The sequence below is a fragment of the Sugiyamaella lignohabitans genome, chromosome B (genome assembly GCF_001640025.1).
Source record: "Sugiyamaella lignohabitans strain CBS 10342 chromosome B, complete sequence".
In the NCBI taxonomy this organism is placed as follows: Eukaryota; Fungi; Ascomycota; class Dipodascomycetes; order Dipodascales; family Trichomonascaceae; genus Sugiyamaella; species Sugiyamaella lignohabitans.
This window is the reverse complement of record NC_031674.1, coordinates 3,362,081-3,377,778: the sequence shown is the minus strand read 5'-3', so window position 1 is coordinate 3,377,778 and position 15,698 is coordinate 3,362,081. Positions and strand designations below refer to the sequence as shown.

The following is a 15,698-nucleotide window of genomic DNA, read 5'->3' as shown; positions in this document are numbered from 1 at the left end:
TAGTGAAAGGAATATTGAGACCTGTTAAAGATCCAATAGTCCTTGTTAAAAAGTCCATTGGAGAAATGCTGCTATTGTTTGTATATGTCTAGCTCACTTTTCAATTATACACGTATTTTGATAATAAGCTGCCGCTGCTGCTGCTTGTTCACGAACTAGGAATAGATCAAGTATCGTGCAATTTCCTATTATATGACTGTAACGAGGATATATGTACCCCTGAATATACCCCTTCCGGGGAAAAATGCACCCCTTCAAGGTGGTGATATTAGATAACCAAAATACAAGTGCAAGGGTGACGAAAATACCCAACAAACTTTTCATTCTGGACAGCAGACTTGAACGTACGTTTAGGTCGACTGTTACTAGTGTATCGGTAGCTTTCACAATATAATGCTGTCATCAATAATTACAATACATATGTGTGGACTTACTTCTTATCTTCAGACTGTTTTCGCAGTCCAAACGGCCCTCTACCACCGGTAAGTCTACTACGAATTGTTGAGCCTGTGACTTGCCCAGGTTTACTGGATGTTCCACCATTATTGTAATTACGGTCTGTAGAACGATTCAAACCAGATTTGTAATTGTTTAATTTGTTTGTAATGGGAGCCGGGTCGGTAGAAAACACTGGACTGGTTATACGACTCGTATCGGTGCTATGTGGTCTGAATGACTTGATAGATGTCTGATTTCTTGCCGCCTGAAGTCGTTTCTGCACCGTTCGAAATTTATCCAAAAGTTCCATCCACTTGATATCATCACGGTAATTGTGCTTTAGTGATGCTTTACTGGGGATAGTCGTGTTATTGGCAGAAGTGACACTAGATAGTGACCGTGGTTGGGGAAGATGTACGTAGCCAATTGCAGAAACGCTGTTAAGACGATTCTTAAGGGTGTTGAATGCAGAAGATTGGGGAAGAATCATTAGAATACCGTAGAGAACTTTGTACAGGAACGGATATTTTTCGGGCTCCAATAATTGTAACCTCAGTTGTGTAAATATAGGACTTTCGAGAAGCTGAACTAATTTGTCCATCTGAACTAATAGGGCGACACTCACATCAAACTCGACTATGATCTGGAGCACTTGAAATGCATGCTCATATGCTTGTGCAAGTAGACACAGAGATAAAGCCGCTGCCGAATTGTGACACCATGACTTAAATAAAGCAACAAAAAAGCTTGCACCATCACGGGTATCCAAACTTCGAAGTCGAGTCCGTAGATCACCTAGTTCTGGAGCAGTTATTAGATTGTTGTTAAGATTTAAAACCATCAAACTGGCAAACTCAACGTCATCATCTCGTTCCAGGATATCAGCCATAGTCCGGTAAATACGTTCTGGATTCAAACTAATACATAATTGACGAATTATCAGCTTTCCCCGTGATTCAAGCAATCGCCTGTCTGTACTGAACAGGTTTAATAGATTAACCATAAAAACTGCAAAATACTCATCATTGGAGTTGTAAGAAATTTGAGCCAAAAGCTGTAAATCTTTTGTAATGACTTGCTCCGAGGGGTCCGATAATGTTTTCAATAGAGCAGGAAAAGTAGCGTCGTTTATCGCAAGTATACGGCGAGGAACCTTACGATGTAGCATTATCAGCCAATCTAAAGCTGCAACCCTAGTCTCTTCCTTTTCATTCAAAAAGTGTAAAGTCAAAGAGTTGACAGTGGCAGCATAGTCCAATTTGCTTGGAGAGTTATCACTATCTGCTGCCTCATAATCCGAATCATCAGGGTTGTTGTCAGGCAAATCTAAAATAAGCTGGAGCATCTTGTCATTCACGCGCTCGGCGGCCTGCCGCAAGCTATGACCATCACATGCCATGGTCGGTAATAGAACTGAAAGAAATCTAGGGCCATAAGCCAACATGCTAGAAGGTGAAACATCCAAGAGAGCTTCAATCCAAGACAAGACCATTATTTGAATGTTCTCCTCGGAAGAATCTAGATGGGAAATAAGTATCTCGATAATTTTGTCGTAGTTTATGAATACATCTTGTCCTGGGATGTAAAGACCCTCATCCGTTTCAGAATCGTCGTCTTCCTCATGATCAGGAGTATATTCTACTAGGGCATTTTCTGGTGAATACTGCTGGGGCGTCTGGACAAGCGATAGTGCGTCAGATTCCTGATGAATTGTGTCTGTAGAGTTGATTCTTGCGAGTTCATCCTGGTTTGTCTGGTTTGGAGGGTATTTAGGAGAAGGATCAGGGTTAGTTGAAATGGGCCCCTGACCAATGGCTTGGGATACTAGAGGTTTGGTCGCCTGACTCGACTTGAGAAGTGTAGACTGACTATCATGTATTTTCTCGCCGTTTTCATCTAAATCCAATGCTCGAACACCTCCAATAATTTCGTTATCGGGGGGAATATCTTCTGTGCTACTATTACTGGCTCTTCGCTCATCTTCGATCTCTTTCATCTTTCTTTTGTTCTCTCTTTCTAAAGCTACCGCCTTTTTAATATTAGTAATTCGTCTAATCTCCTGTAAAAAACCACTCAATGTGCTCATAGTGGCCACTCGCACATCTTCGCTTGGGTCGCTAAGGAAAGATATGAGTCCACCTAAAAATGAGGGGAGGTAACTAATCAATTCTAGGTCAGGAATTGAATCTAATAGCGTAATCCAAGAGACAAGGAACATTCTGGCATATGAGTTAATAACATAAACCCGTTCCATAAGCACGGGGATAAATTTCGCTAATGAAAATGTTGTTTCAGTTTGGATTGGTTCTTGTAATAAAATAGGTTTATTGGGATCCTCATTCTCGATTTGTAGTGATGACACTGGCATTGTTGGAGATGTCTTTGGAATGACAGATACGTAAGTAGCAGCTTTCTCTGCTACAATATCTTTTATAAGTCTATCCAATAAATCAGCACCATTCTTAACAGCAGGGTCGGAATCCCCAGCTAGTCTGCACAAAGCATCGAATATTTCGTTAAAATAAAGGAGGATCTCTCCTTTTGAGACCTTGGCAATGTTATACATGCTTTCACAAGCATAATATCGAACCCTGGCATCTTGATCGCCAAAACAAGCCAGTACAGGATGAATAATATCTTCTAGATAGAGAGCGACTTCGTTTTGTCCCAAAGCAATGGCAGCAGCAGCTAGACCAATCAGACCCCCATTTCGACTATTAGGACTGTGAACAGCATAAGCAAAATTTCTACACAATTCATCAATAATTGCTCTTATCTTGTCTCTATCGCCGTCTTGGATACATTGTCTTATAACTTGTTCCAGTTCAAGAGCTGCAACTTTACGCTTATCATAGAGCCGGTCGCTCAAACCTTTCTGAAGCTCTTTATCTAAAATATCGTTAGTAATTAGTTCAATTGGCTCTGGATATTAATTTCCACAGGTAACAACAGTATCAAATGGTACATACCCATATTTTCCAGGAGACCGATCCAGAAACAAACTGGTAATGTCGGTTGGCTGGTGTTAACTTCCTCAAATCAATAAACATTGAACATCAAACAGCCGTGTAGGGGTAATTTTGTCACGTGCGCCAATTTAATCCTTTTTTGACAACTGCTGAATTCTGTGTCAAGAGGACCACTCAAGTCCTTGCCATTACAATCCCTCAGATATAGTTTAGAAAAAATTGTCTTATGTGTTAAATGTGTTAAATATGTTAAACAGAGGAGCTAAACTGTGAAGCTAAACTGTCAATACTATTATGTCCATATATGGCAGCAACGCGTAACATATGTAAGATGCCTAATGAACAAACTGTCTTGTAAATAAAAATTATATATATATAACTTTACACTATCATGAAGAAACAATCTAAGGAAAATAATCAAGAAAACAATATCAAAAAAACTAACATTAATAAAAAAAATAAAAAGAAAGAATTCCAAAAATCACGTCTTGAGCTAGGGCAGTACAATCAATCTTATTTCATGCATCAGAGGCGCTAGCATCGCAAATCGCAAAAGAGGCGAACACGCGGCAAAACCAGGGCGCACCCTATCTTGGCTGTACAGGTCCCTACCCTGCTTTGTTACACGTCCCTTTACGTGTTGACAGTGGTGTGTGCAGCAGTTTAACCTAGTTTTCGCAGCCTTAACTTTGCTTGATCACCTTTATCAGTTACAACCGTACAGCATCAATTGATTTCGATTGATTTTAATTTATACATTCTGAATAGATTTTTTGCGACCTGATCCATCAGTTTCGGTACAACCCAGAGAATAAATTAGAACTATTTCAATTAAAAACGGTAAATATGAGTGGCTTCGATTTCAACAAGTCTTTCCAATCTCTGCAAGGCAGCGTATCCGGCATTAGCCAATCGTTCACTCCTTTCGCTAAGCGTACTACTCGTTTGATTCAAGAGAGACTTGGAAATGCTGAAGACAAAACCGAATTGCCTGAGGAATATCTTGAGCTTGAACGTCGTATCGATGCTTTGAAGTTGGTTCACCAAAAGTTATTGTCGGTCACTTCTCAATATGAGAATGAAGGCTACGACTATCCTCCTAACTTACGTGAATCATTTGTTGATTTGTCTCGTACGATTTCTGAGAAGGTGACTACTTTGTCTCATGCCCAGTCGGCTCAAGAAGCTCAAAATATTCTTACTAGCCCTGGTTCCCAGAAAGAGCCCAAGACTCTTAACCATGCTCTTGGCAGAGCTGCTTTGGCTGGTTCCGAAAGTCTTTCTTCTTCTTCAGACTCTCAACCTCTTGCTAATGCTCTCCAAAAGTATGCTGTTGCTGAAGAGAAAATCGGTGAAGCCCGTTTGAGCCAAGATCAACTCATTGTCACCAGATTCAATGCTGCTTTCACCACTACTCTCAACACTTCAATCCAATTTGCTACCAAGGCTAGAAGAAATGTCCAAAATGCTCGTTTGACTTTGGACGCTGCTAAGGCCAGTGCCAAGGTTGCCAAACCTGAGAAGCAAGCTGCTGCCCAAATCGAAGTTGAACATGCTGAAGACGAATTTGTGGCTGCTACTGAGGAAGCTGTCAGCGTTATGAAGAATGTCCTTGACACTCCCGAGCCTCTTAGAAACTTGTTGGAGTTGATTACTGCTCAATTGGCTTTCCACAAGGCTGCTTCTGAGATTCTTGGCGATCTACTGCCTGAGATTGAGACCTTACAAAGTGAGCAAGAATCCACATACCGCAAGAGCCGTGAAACTTCATAAGTTAGTTAGTTATTCTTTTTTTCCTTGTCTCATAATTATTATTATTGTTATTATTTTCTATTGTTCTTGAAGGTTTTCATTCCTTATACTGTTAGATGGCCTAGCCATATCTATCTGCTATGAATATACCTAAGGATTGCTTATCTAATTGAGAAGTTACTCAGTTTATATACTCTGATCGTCAGATATCCATACCCAACTCATGACCTGTCAGATTTCCTAACAGATTCTTTACATTATTACTGACATGTTGTTCGGTTCTATGCATCGAATCACTCTGTCAAATATGTAGATTGAATAGGCTGGAGGCCATCCGAACGATGAACGCGATCTACCTCCACCAGCGTCTAATATCCTTATCAGTTTCAAAAATCTCTACTATTCCATTCTCTAATACGACGTTGCCACTCGTACCAGCCTTACTCTGGAAACCGTTGATGACCAGAATGTCCATAGCGAAGTGTATGAATCGAGGATCAAGGAAACAGATCTACACGGTCAGAACTTATACTGCAGCATGTCATTGATCCAAAATGATAATGACTTGATAACAAGCCACCAGCCTAAACCAACTCAACAGTAACGAAGATTTCTAGGACCTTGAGTTATTATTACTATCAGCCAACTTAAACTTGTTAAAACTTGTCCTTAGAAGGAATTGTTTACTGAAATGATGCCCATCATTATTACCACATATCGTAGACATGCAAGGGCTCGATCGATCGCATGCATAAATCCGACACAAGAACCCGGCCTCTGAGTAATTATTCATAGAGTATAACGTCTGGAGAATGGGGGTGTGGTTGGAAAATCAAGAGAAATATTGCTAGAACGTTTGATAGAGAATAGAGAACTAAAAGTTCTAACTCTTTATATTGTTGTTCGAAGAGCATTTGCACTGTCGTGCAGCATCAGGAACGAAATGTCGATCGATATTTTTCGAGAAATCCAAGATCTACATAGATTAGCCCGTAACCACCTTGACTTGGAATCATTCCAACTAGTATTTCCGAAGATCTTACATAAAAAGCGTGCTGAGATGGCAGACTATATAAGTAAACACAAGTATATCGATTTTCTCTATTTTAAAAGAAAGATAAAGTAGTCCAGATAAAGTAGTCCAGATTAAAGATGCATTTGAGCGCAATTACTTTGACCGCTGCTTCAATTGCTCTCGTTAGAGCTGCGCCTGCCGTTCCACCTAGCACTCTCCAACAAGCTTCTATTGAGGTAGAAAATGATGTGGGTCGTCTTCTTTTGGAACCTCTTCCTGTAAACACCAGAGACGTTCCCCCAAGTCTTCTCCAAGAGACCTCGATTGAAGTGGAGAACCTTGCTGGTAGTCTCATTGCCAGAGGTGTCCCTCCTAGTCTCCTCCAAGAAACCTCGATTGAAGTGGAGAACCTTGCTGGTGGTCTTATCAGCGAGCCAGTACCTCTGAAGGCTAGAGATGTTCCACCAAGTCTCCTCCAAGAAACCTCCATTGAACTTGAAAATCTTCTCGGAGGTCTCATCAGCGAGCCAGTACCTCTCGGTGCCAGAGATGTTCCACCAAGTCTTCTCCAAGAGACGTCGATTGAACTTGAAAATCTTTTGGGAGGCCTTATCAGCGAGCCAGTACCTCTAGGCACCAGAGATGTTCCGCCAAGTCTCCTCCAAGAGACCTCGATTGAACTTGAAAATCTTTTGGGAGGTCTTATCAGCGAGCCAGTGCCTCTCGGCACCAGAGATGTTCCGCCAAGTCTCCTCCAAGAGACCTCGATTGAACTTGAAAATCTTTTGGGAGGTCTTATCAGCGAGCCAGTGCCTCTCGGCACCAGAGATGTTCCACCAAGTCTTCTTCAAGAGACCTCGATTGAACTTGAAAATCTTTTGGGAGGCATTATCAGTGAACCTCTTTAAGATATTCATATCGGTTCTAAATTAGTTGTTATTTATATTAATAAATTATAGAAAGTCATATATACAATATTTGCTTTAATGATACAAATGTATCCTGAGTGATTTGTATGGTCTATTCCTCATCCTCATCTTCAGGCGCTACCTTCCACTCAGCAGTTAAATCCCATCGACTACCTGGAGCACTCTTGCTTACGTATTTCACAAATCTCAGCAAACCTTTGTCACGAACAATTAAGTGGAACACATTCCAGGAAGGCTGGTTAGTAAACAAGACTGAATCTTCATCCTTCTCCTTGCTACCTCCTTTGTAGACTGCAGGGTCATCTTCGTCCTCCTCATCGACCGCCATACAAAGATCATAACCACCTAATTCACCATCACCCCATCCCTCCGAGGGAGTAAGTGAAAGAGTGGCTTCAAGAACCTGTTCCTCTGAGTCATGAGAAGTTGCCAAAGTGAAATCATAACCCGGTCTGAACCGCCTTGCTATACAAGAACCCTCGGTTGGAGTAAATGTTGAAATACAATAAAGCCATTTTCGAAACGACACATGATGAAAAAGCTGACCCAGCTCGACAAGTAACTTTTCAGTTTTTGGCAACTTATCCACACTATGCTCGCTATCAGGCCCATCCAAATATAGATACCGTTGTTTATGGGGTGGTCGGGCCAGTTTCCAGGGCTCCGTTACTTCAGACGAGTGCTTTGGCATATTTGGTGATAAATCTTCTCCGTCAATCAAACCTTTAGCAATTTCAGAATATTCAGGATTCAAAAACCCTTCAATTGATAGCATAGAATTATCTCCGAAGTTTTCACTCAATTCGGCTATGGCCTCATTGGTGAGGTGCTTAGGATTTAGAAATTTAGAGAGATATTTCCTGTCCTCGTCTGTAAAATCAGAACCCGCACTAGTGTTCTCAAGATCGTAGCTCATGAAATCTCTCTTAGGGAAATCATAGTCTAGAAGCTCTCGACTCTGAAGTTGCCTGAGTGAGCTTCTGGCTTCAGTCTCCTCTTGTTCACCCTCAACAAAGCCCTCTTCACCTTTCTGGGGAATATGAAACCAGCCCGAAATCGATAAACGCGGCTTGTCAAAAGAAACCTCTTCAACATCATGGAAACTGAGGCCAGGTTGTACGGTGAAGAACGACAACTGGTTCCAAGCTGGTGGAAGACTGACACTCCAGTCCGCCTCTGGAATGTTAGGAACAACAGTAGGATACAAACGTAGTGCACCTCCCCACTTCGCTTTCCAAGCCTTATCGGGGTCTGTCAAATACAAGATGTACGATATTCTACGAGATCCAATAACATCATCATGGTTTAATAAATGACATCCTTTGTCGTACAAGTTGATACTCATATCTTGTTTAACACCCGATAAAGGACCGGATTGGGCAACGTAACTAAGATATTCTCTAAATTCTTTTGAATACAGTGCTTCTCTCAATTTAGCTAATGATGCCAGCTTGGAAAGTTCTTCCTCATCAAGACCAGACAAATTAGCCAAATCTCCAGTCTGATTGACTTTATAAATATCGGTTTCTTTTCTCGTAAAATGTAACTCATTCAAAATCTCTGTTCGAACTTTTCGCAGCAATTCATCATTTATTAGCGGTTTTATGACACCATGTTTATATGGGCCTGATGTCTCAATTGAAACTTTCAAAGCCCCCTTAGCTTGTTCGTCGGTGAGCAAGTTCTCCGAAAATGAGCCAGCAATGCCGATTTCAGAAGATGACTCAGTTTTTTGTTTTTTTGTGGCTTCTTCTCCCACAACAGAGTTATTATCAATCAGTCTTTTGGAGTCCGCAGTCATCTTGATGTTTCATGCGCACAATGGTAGTATGATCTTATATTTCTCGATTCGATAGATATACTGATATATTTTTCATGCATAATTTGGGATGATGTCTGTGCGGCTTCATGCAAGATTAAAGTGGACCCTTTGACAAGAGAAACGCTACAGGGCAATATTATAAAACGAATACCATTCATGAGAGATTAATAAATAAATAACTACAAATTGATCTAACCAAGAGAATTATGTAGTGACTTTAAGCACCAGAGCTACCGTATAAAGCAGCCCAGTCTTCAAAAGCTTTCAAACCTTCTTTGGATACGCTTGGCCTGATTGTTCTCAAGCTGGATACAAAATCTTCAATACCCATTGGGCGAATCTGGTCTCGGGGTGTGGTCAACAACGCCTCTCCGAGAGAACGTAGTGGTCCCATTGCTGCGTCTTTAGCAAGAGCCGTCATATCAGATCCGCTGAATCCATCTGTGAGATCAACTAATTTTTGGAAATCAGCCTCCGTCAAAGCATGCTTTTGATTACTCAACAACTTCTGAAGATGAGCTGCCCGTGTTTCCCTTTCTGGAAGGGGTATATATTGCCTTCGAACGAAACGTCTTCTAGCAGCCTCATCAATTCCCCAGGGAAGATTGGTTGCAGCCAACACTAGCACTCGCTCTAAATCATCGCCATTATCTCTTCCAGCAGCAGCATGTTGAAGGTCACTCCATTGTACTAAGAATTCATTTTTAATACGTCTAGAAGCCTCATGTTCTCCATTTTCACTACGAGTAGCAAGTAACGAATCAATTTCATCGACAAAAATAATGGAGGGAGCGAATGCTCTCGCCATTTGAAAAAGTGCTCGAACAAGCTTCTCTGATTCACCTAAGAACTTAGAAGTCAGAGATGAAGCAGATATAGCAAAAAATGTTGAATTGGATTCAGTTGCAACTGCACGAGCCAGCATTGTTTTACCAGTTCCCGGAGGACCGAAAAGTAACATACCGCGAGCAGGTTCTCGTAAACCCGAAAACAAATCAGGGCGTAGAAATGGATATACAACTGCCTCTTTGAGCGATGTTTTAGCTTGTTCAAGACCTGCAATGTCTTCCCAGTGAACCTCATCTCCTTTTAGAACAATCTCGTTTAATATCTGGTTAGCTGCATTTTCATCAATGCCGCGAATACCTTTGATTTTTTCTTTAGCCATTTTATCCCATTCAGTTTCTGGTGTCGACTCCTCTGTTTTAGCAGTTGAGTTCGAACCTGCACTGCCAGCAGTCCCGGCAGTTTTCGGTTTTGGTCCAGCCTTTGGCTTTGGGCCAACCTTGGGCTTCGGTCCCGTTTTGTTGGTACCGGTAACGGGTTTTTGAGCTGTTGTCGATGAAATGGCGTTAGACGCCATAGACCGTTTTAACACCGCCTGTTGTGCCGAAAGTTTATTGCTAGGGGCCAGGTGAGAATTGGAGGAAGGTGGAGCAGGAGAAGAGCGAGTTGGCTGTTTCTGAGTAGGCGATTGCCGTCTGACACCAGTACTTGGAATTGGATATTTGTGAGCAATTGGTGCAATTAACGGAGGTGTATATGACTTCTTTACCGCCTGTTGCTGAATAGCAGGCTGTGATTTAGTACGCGTTGGCTGAATAGTATCACTGGTAAAGTCGATTAATGGTTCGTCTAAAAGAGAAGGCTGCGACCGAGGTAAAGAAGGGGCTGATGTGGCTGGACGAGATGATTTAGTAGCTGTGGCAATTGTAGTTCCACCCGTGGCATAAGATTTCGAACTTCCATTAGATGGTACTGTTCGTGAACTAGCATTTGGCGCTGTCGATGGCCGTGAATCAGTACCCCATGCTAGAGTAGCAGCAGTTGATGCAGACGATGTGCCTCCTCTTTGTCCATAGGCGAGCTTACCAGATCTTCCAGACGATCGTAGTGTTTTCATCATAGACTTTGGGGCAGACTTAACACCTACCGGAGCCAGATCGGCCGACGATTTAGCTCTCAAGGTCGGGGTTGTTTGAGTTGGCACAAGTGTTGACGAAGAAGATGCATTAGTACGATGTGGCGGTGGCTGTGGGGGCTGCGACGAAGTCGACAGTGGCTGTGAAGAATGCGACTGATAGCTAGGGGATGTTGTTGATGACGAAGGGGCTGTAGTATAATAGGGAGGGGTCGAGGACCCAGAGTAACTTCTATGGTGTGCATTCATGGCAATAAGTTGTGCAGATAATGGCTTTGGCTGATGAGGGATTAGTGGGTCACTTTTAGAGGGTAAATTTTTCCGCGGTACAGTCAATACAGAACTGCTTGAATAGGAGCCAATTTCAGAAACAGATTTCTTATGGTTGGCAGTAGAGCTAGAACCGTCGTTTAATGTAGAACTTGAAGTTGAATAAGAATTCATATAAGGATTTGTCGAAGGATAACGTCTTGATTCTAGAAAAGAGATACGATCGTGACACTGTCGTTCGATATCAAGAATAGATGACATAAGGCCTTGGTGAGATGCTGATTTCGGTGTTTTGCCGTCAAATTTGCTCATATTCAAAGAAATGGAGTTGAGGGTGGAGTTCCAGGATTCAAGGGCTGCGTCGCGATCGTTCTGGGTCTCCAAGATAATGGCCTGTAACGAAGCCTGATAGGCATCCTCATACGTCTTCTGCAGTGCAGCTTGGGTTTTATCTTTGCGGATAAGGTTCATCAGTCACGAAGTGGAGATAGGGACGTCAAATGCGAAATTAATGGGCTGTCGAAATCTTCGTCTAGAATACGTCTGACTGAATTCGTTAAAACAGGAAGGATTATGGGATAAGATGGTCTAACAAGATATTTAGCCCAAGGTTGAAATGGAACTATGTTTTGGTGGTAAAAAAACCAAACAAACGACTATAAAGAAATCACCCAAATTTGAAGTCAATACCATCCAACAAAACTAAGAAACGATTGAACCAAAACAAATTCAAAATGATACGAAGTTGTCGAACAAATCAGAACAGACAATATAACCACAAAACAGATACAGGTCGTAAAGATTAGCAAAAACCAAATGGTGCGTAAATCGAATCGTGAGATCAATAAAAATACAAAAGCTGGTAAGAAAAGTTTCAACCAAACAGCATGTAGGTCACAAGGACAGTATTATTGTCGAAAACCCCGATTAAGGTTTGATATGTTTACAATACGGCAGAGAATCAAGAAGCAAGGCTTTCAGTTGGTTGCTTGTTTCCTGTTAACCTGATTTGAAGGTTTAGCGGTAAGGACAGATAGGGTTGAAAAATCAAATACCCCTGGTTAGGTTAGTGAAGAGCAAACTTATTATCAAAAATAATGGACACCAATGGACGTCAAATATTATGTCGTAACAAGCGTAGAGTGTACGAAATGGTCGATGGAGAGAGTGGCAGTACAAACAAACAAATGCAATTTACAGTATGCTATTATATGCGGGCTGATGTGTTTATGTCGAGGCGGTATCACTGCTACCGGGGTTTTTTCTTCACAAACAGACGATTGCGGCTGAACAAAGCAGGAATCCGCACCGCATCATGTAAGGGACTGGGCTGGGGTTAGTACACTGTTCCTTCAGGGGTGGGTGGATGTCGGGATGGTTTTCTCAAATTAATGAATTACTGGGGGGTTTAAGTGTTCAGTACTTTTCTGAGGAGCACCTTTTGATAATAAACAAATTCGTGTTTGCCAGTCTTATCCTGATCTGAAAGTACAAACTTCTATGGCCGTCAGAGATCTGCTTTGGACAGCCTGGACTTGTTTTGTTGATTATAATGAACTCTCCTTATAGCCTGAGAAAGAGCGTCAATAATGATTTTTTATTCAGGCACAGATAATCATGGAAAACAGGAATATTGGGAAAAGAAACGAAAGGAAAACGAAAGTGAAGGGAAAGAAAAGGGGTGAGTACGGATATTTTGTTGAAAGAGTAATATCTCGACTTTATGACCTCACGTGACAAAAGTGCTTACCCGGCCTATTCGAAGAATTTGATCAGAGACTACTATGTCATGTAGCAGATGAGGAGTCCTAAAGTCGGAGTTTGCAACTACAACTACAACAATTAGTAGATTGACATAACTAAAGCGAGTCCAACAATGTTGAGATTGGCTCTTCGAAGCGTGGCTAATGCTAACATTGCTGGAGCTGCAAAATTGCACTCTGGCCCTGCCAGTGCCCGAATTACGATTTCAAATGCTATGAAACTAGCCACTGGATCAAGTAGCTCCAGCCTGAGATTTTATTCAAGCGACAAGAAAAAATCTGAACCCGTCTCTTCACTTTTAACAGATGATATTCTGGAAAAGGCTGGCATTGATACAAATTCACTAAAGAAAGAGTCAGGAAAGACGGGCTCTAATGAATCATCTGGATCAGCTGAGACTAGCAACGCTGCTCAAGCTGAATCCACATCAGAATCCGTTGACTCTGCTGAATCCGGTGAAGCAGGTGCAAGTCCAGAGCAAAAGGAAAGATGGAAGGGTACTGCCAAGAAGTCGAGTGACAAGTCATCTACAGATCTAAGAAGAGAGCGACGTAGCAATCTCTTTTACGCTGCTTTGTTAGGTATGGCCCTTGGAGGTGGTGCCTATTTGGCCAGAGATTGGGAAGAAAATGAGCAGAAATCACATCCCGATATTAGTGGTGGATATTCACCAGGTGCCAGTTTTAACCGTGCCAAAGCTCGTTTGGGCGATATCTTCAACTATTTTAATGAGCCAATTTTTGAGAAGCTATTGCCTGATCCTCTGCCAGAGCCATACGGACGTCCTTTAACATTGGTGTTGTCTTTAGATGACCTCTTGGTGCATTCTGAATGGACTCGTGAACATGGTTGGAGAACGGCCAAGCGTCCTGGTGTCGATTATTTTCTTGGCTACCTTGCTCAGTACTACGAGATTGTAATTTTCTCTTCCAAATACCAAGTTTATTCTGAGAAGGTTGTTGCAGCCCTCGACCCTTATAGATCATCTGTTTCATATGCCCTCTTCCGTGAAGCCACTCGTTACAGAGATGGTAAGGTTATCAAGGATCTTAACAATTTGAACCGTGATTTGGGCAAAGTAATTATTGTCGACACAGACCCTACCTGCTATTCTATGCAACCCGAGAACGCAGTTCCTGTCAAACCTTGGACTGGTCAACGAGATGATGATGGACTTGTTAAGTTGATCCCATTCCTTGAATGGATTGCTACACAACCAATTAAGGATGTCCGTCCCATTCTCAAGGCCTTTGAAAACACAGACATGGCTGAAGAGTATGCTCGGAGAGAGGCTATTGCCCGTAAAAAGTTCGAAGAGGAATTTTATAAACAAAACCAAACTGCAAACTGGGCATCGTCCTTCCTCGGAATAAAGCCTCCTGCTCCACCTAAGCCAATGATGCCCCAGGACTACATCCGACAAGAGGGTCAAAAGGGTTACGAAGCCTTCCAAAAGTACCTCAAAGAGAATGGTGAGAAGATGCTTGCTGAAGAAAAGCAACGTGAAAAGGAGATCCTTAACGAGCAAAAATTTACCCTCAATAAGTTCGTTACTGAAGGACTTCCCAACCCAGAGGAGATTGCAGCCATTCAGAAGCAGAAGGAGCTGGAAGCTCAGCAGGCTGAGATGGCAGTTGCCAAAGTCCAAGCTGACAAATAGTCATGTCATTTCTTGTATATAGATAATTCATTTGTTTAACTAATTATTAAGATGAGCTTTTCTCTTTGTGACATCTAGGACGGATCATGGGCCCTGCTTCTCCGGGCACGGCTGGAATTTTATAAGCTCTACAACTTTTTGCCAATCTTATCTCCACTATATTTATTACCGCCGAATGACTAACACATTCAATATTGTCGAGGTCCGTAATAGCACCGACTTGGAGGACACTCTGAAGTTATTTTTGAAATATGTCGAATATGCCGGATCACTAGGAATAAATTTGGCATTCCAGGACATTTCCAAAGAACTGGAGTCCATGCCTGGTAAATATAGCCCACCCACAGGTGAGCTGCTGTTGGCGAGGGATTCTACGACTGGAAAACCTTTGGCCTGCGTCGGTTTAAGACCATTGGAAGGATCATATTGCGAAATGAAGAGGTTATATGTCTGCGAAGAAGCGAGAGGACTGGGTCTCGGGACCGCTATGGTGAAGAAGATAATGGAAGCAGGCAAAAGTCTCGGCTATAAGCAAATTCGGTTGGACACTGTTCCTATCATGAATGATGCCGTTGAGTTATATAAAAAATGTGGATTCGAAACTATCTCCGCATACTATGATACACCCTTAGAAAACACCATATTTTTAGGCTGTCAGTTGTAAATACTATTGCAATCTAAGTAGTCAATTTCTGTATTCGGCATCTTACTACAGCTTTGGGACTAATAATAATCTTAACTAATAAAAGAAGCATTAAAATATTTTATTAACTTTAATATTTTTTCTTAATATATGGCCATTTCTAAATGATGGTAGGAACTCGGTTGAGCATCGCGAGGAATTCCCCCTGAAAAATAGCGCCGTGCATCGACATCTCTAACGGTGCTCTGTGCACTAATGCAATGCATACGGAAAGGTTGACGTTGACCAAATCAAGCCTTACTCATATTAAAGACCACGTTAATACCTGGATCAACCAATTTATTTGCAAAAGGAATCTTGGGTCAATATTGCGGAAGTGATTGCGTCTGCCACTAATATATAAATCAGATCAATGCTATCGCTATCAAGGTGGCTCTTATTAGGACTGCTGGTATTATCAGCACTCTTCGAAGCAGGTCTATGCGAAGATTATTATAAAGTAAGATAGAAACAAG

The 15,698-nt window shown here is 41.8% G+C and overlaps 7 protein-coding genes across 7 annotated transcripts; 4 read left to right on the top strand and 3 right to left on the bottom strand.

Moving 5' to 3' along the window:
• Nucleotides 1-430: 430 nt before the first annotated feature.
• On the bottom strand, nt 431-3,004 carry VAC14 (Vac14p; the record flags this gene model as incomplete). Its single annotated transcript, XM_018880132.1, has 1 exon — nt 431-3,004. One exon carries the CDS (start codon nt 3,002-3,004, stop codon nt 431-433), a length of 2,574 nt encoding a protein of 857 aa, XP_018737981.1.
• Nucleotides 3,005-4,253: 1,249 nt separating this feature from the next.
• Nucleotides 4,254-5,180, top strand: GVP36 (Gvp36p; the record flags this gene model as incomplete). Its single annotated transcript, XM_018880131.1, has 1 exon — nt 4,254-5,180. One exon carries the CDS (start codon nt 4,254-4,256, stop codon nt 5,178-5,180), a length of 927 nt encoding a protein of 308 aa, XP_018737980.1.
• A 1,131-nt stretch (nt 5,181-6,311) lies between these two features.
• Nucleotides 6,312-7,082, top strand: AWJ20_3130 (hybrid alkaline phosphatase; the record flags this gene model as incomplete). The annotated part of the gene is made up of 1 exon (XM_018880130.1): nt 6,312-7,082. One exon carries the CDS (start codon nt 6,312-6,314, stop codon nt 7,080-7,082), a length of 771 nt encoding a protein of 256 aa, XP_018737979.1.
• A 112-nt stretch (nt 7,083-7,194) lies between these two features.
• On the bottom strand, nt 7,195-8,904 carry TPA1 (Tpa1p; the record flags this gene model as incomplete). The annotated part of the gene is made up of 1 exon (XM_018880128.1): nt 7,195-8,904. One exon carries the CDS (start codon nt 8,902-8,904, stop codon nt 7,195-7,197), a length of 1,710 nt encoding a protein of 569 aa, XP_018737978.1.
• Nucleotides 8,905-9,142: 238 nt separating this feature from the next.
• Nucleotides 9,143-11,587, bottom strand: SAP1 (putative AAA family ATPase SAP1; the record flags this gene model as incomplete). The annotated part of the gene is made up of 1 exon (XM_018880127.1): nt 9,143-11,587. The coding sequence occupies one exon, from the start codon at nt 11,585-11,587 to the stop codon at nt 9,143-9,145; it is 2,445 nt and encodes an 814-aa protein (XP_018737977.1).
• A 1,405-nt stretch (nt 11,588-12,992) lies between these two features.
• On the top strand, nt 12,993-14,540 carry TIM50 (Tim50p; the record flags this gene model as incomplete). The annotated part of the gene is made up of 1 exon (XM_018880126.1): nt 12,993-14,540. One exon carries the CDS (start codon nt 12,993-12,995, stop codon nt 14,538-14,540), a length of 1,548 nt encoding a protein of 515 aa, XP_018737976.1.
• A 175-nt stretch (nt 14,541-14,715) lies between these two features.
• AWJ20_3126 (N-acetyltransferase (predicted)) lies at nt 14,716-15,204 on the top strand (the record flags this gene model as incomplete). The annotated part of the gene is made up of 1 exon (XM_018880125.1): nt 14,716-15,204. One exon carries the CDS (start codon nt 14,716-14,718, stop codon nt 15,202-15,204), a length of 489 nt encoding a protein of 162 aa, XP_018737975.1.
• Between the last annotated feature and the right edge of the window lie 494 nt (nt 15,205-15,698).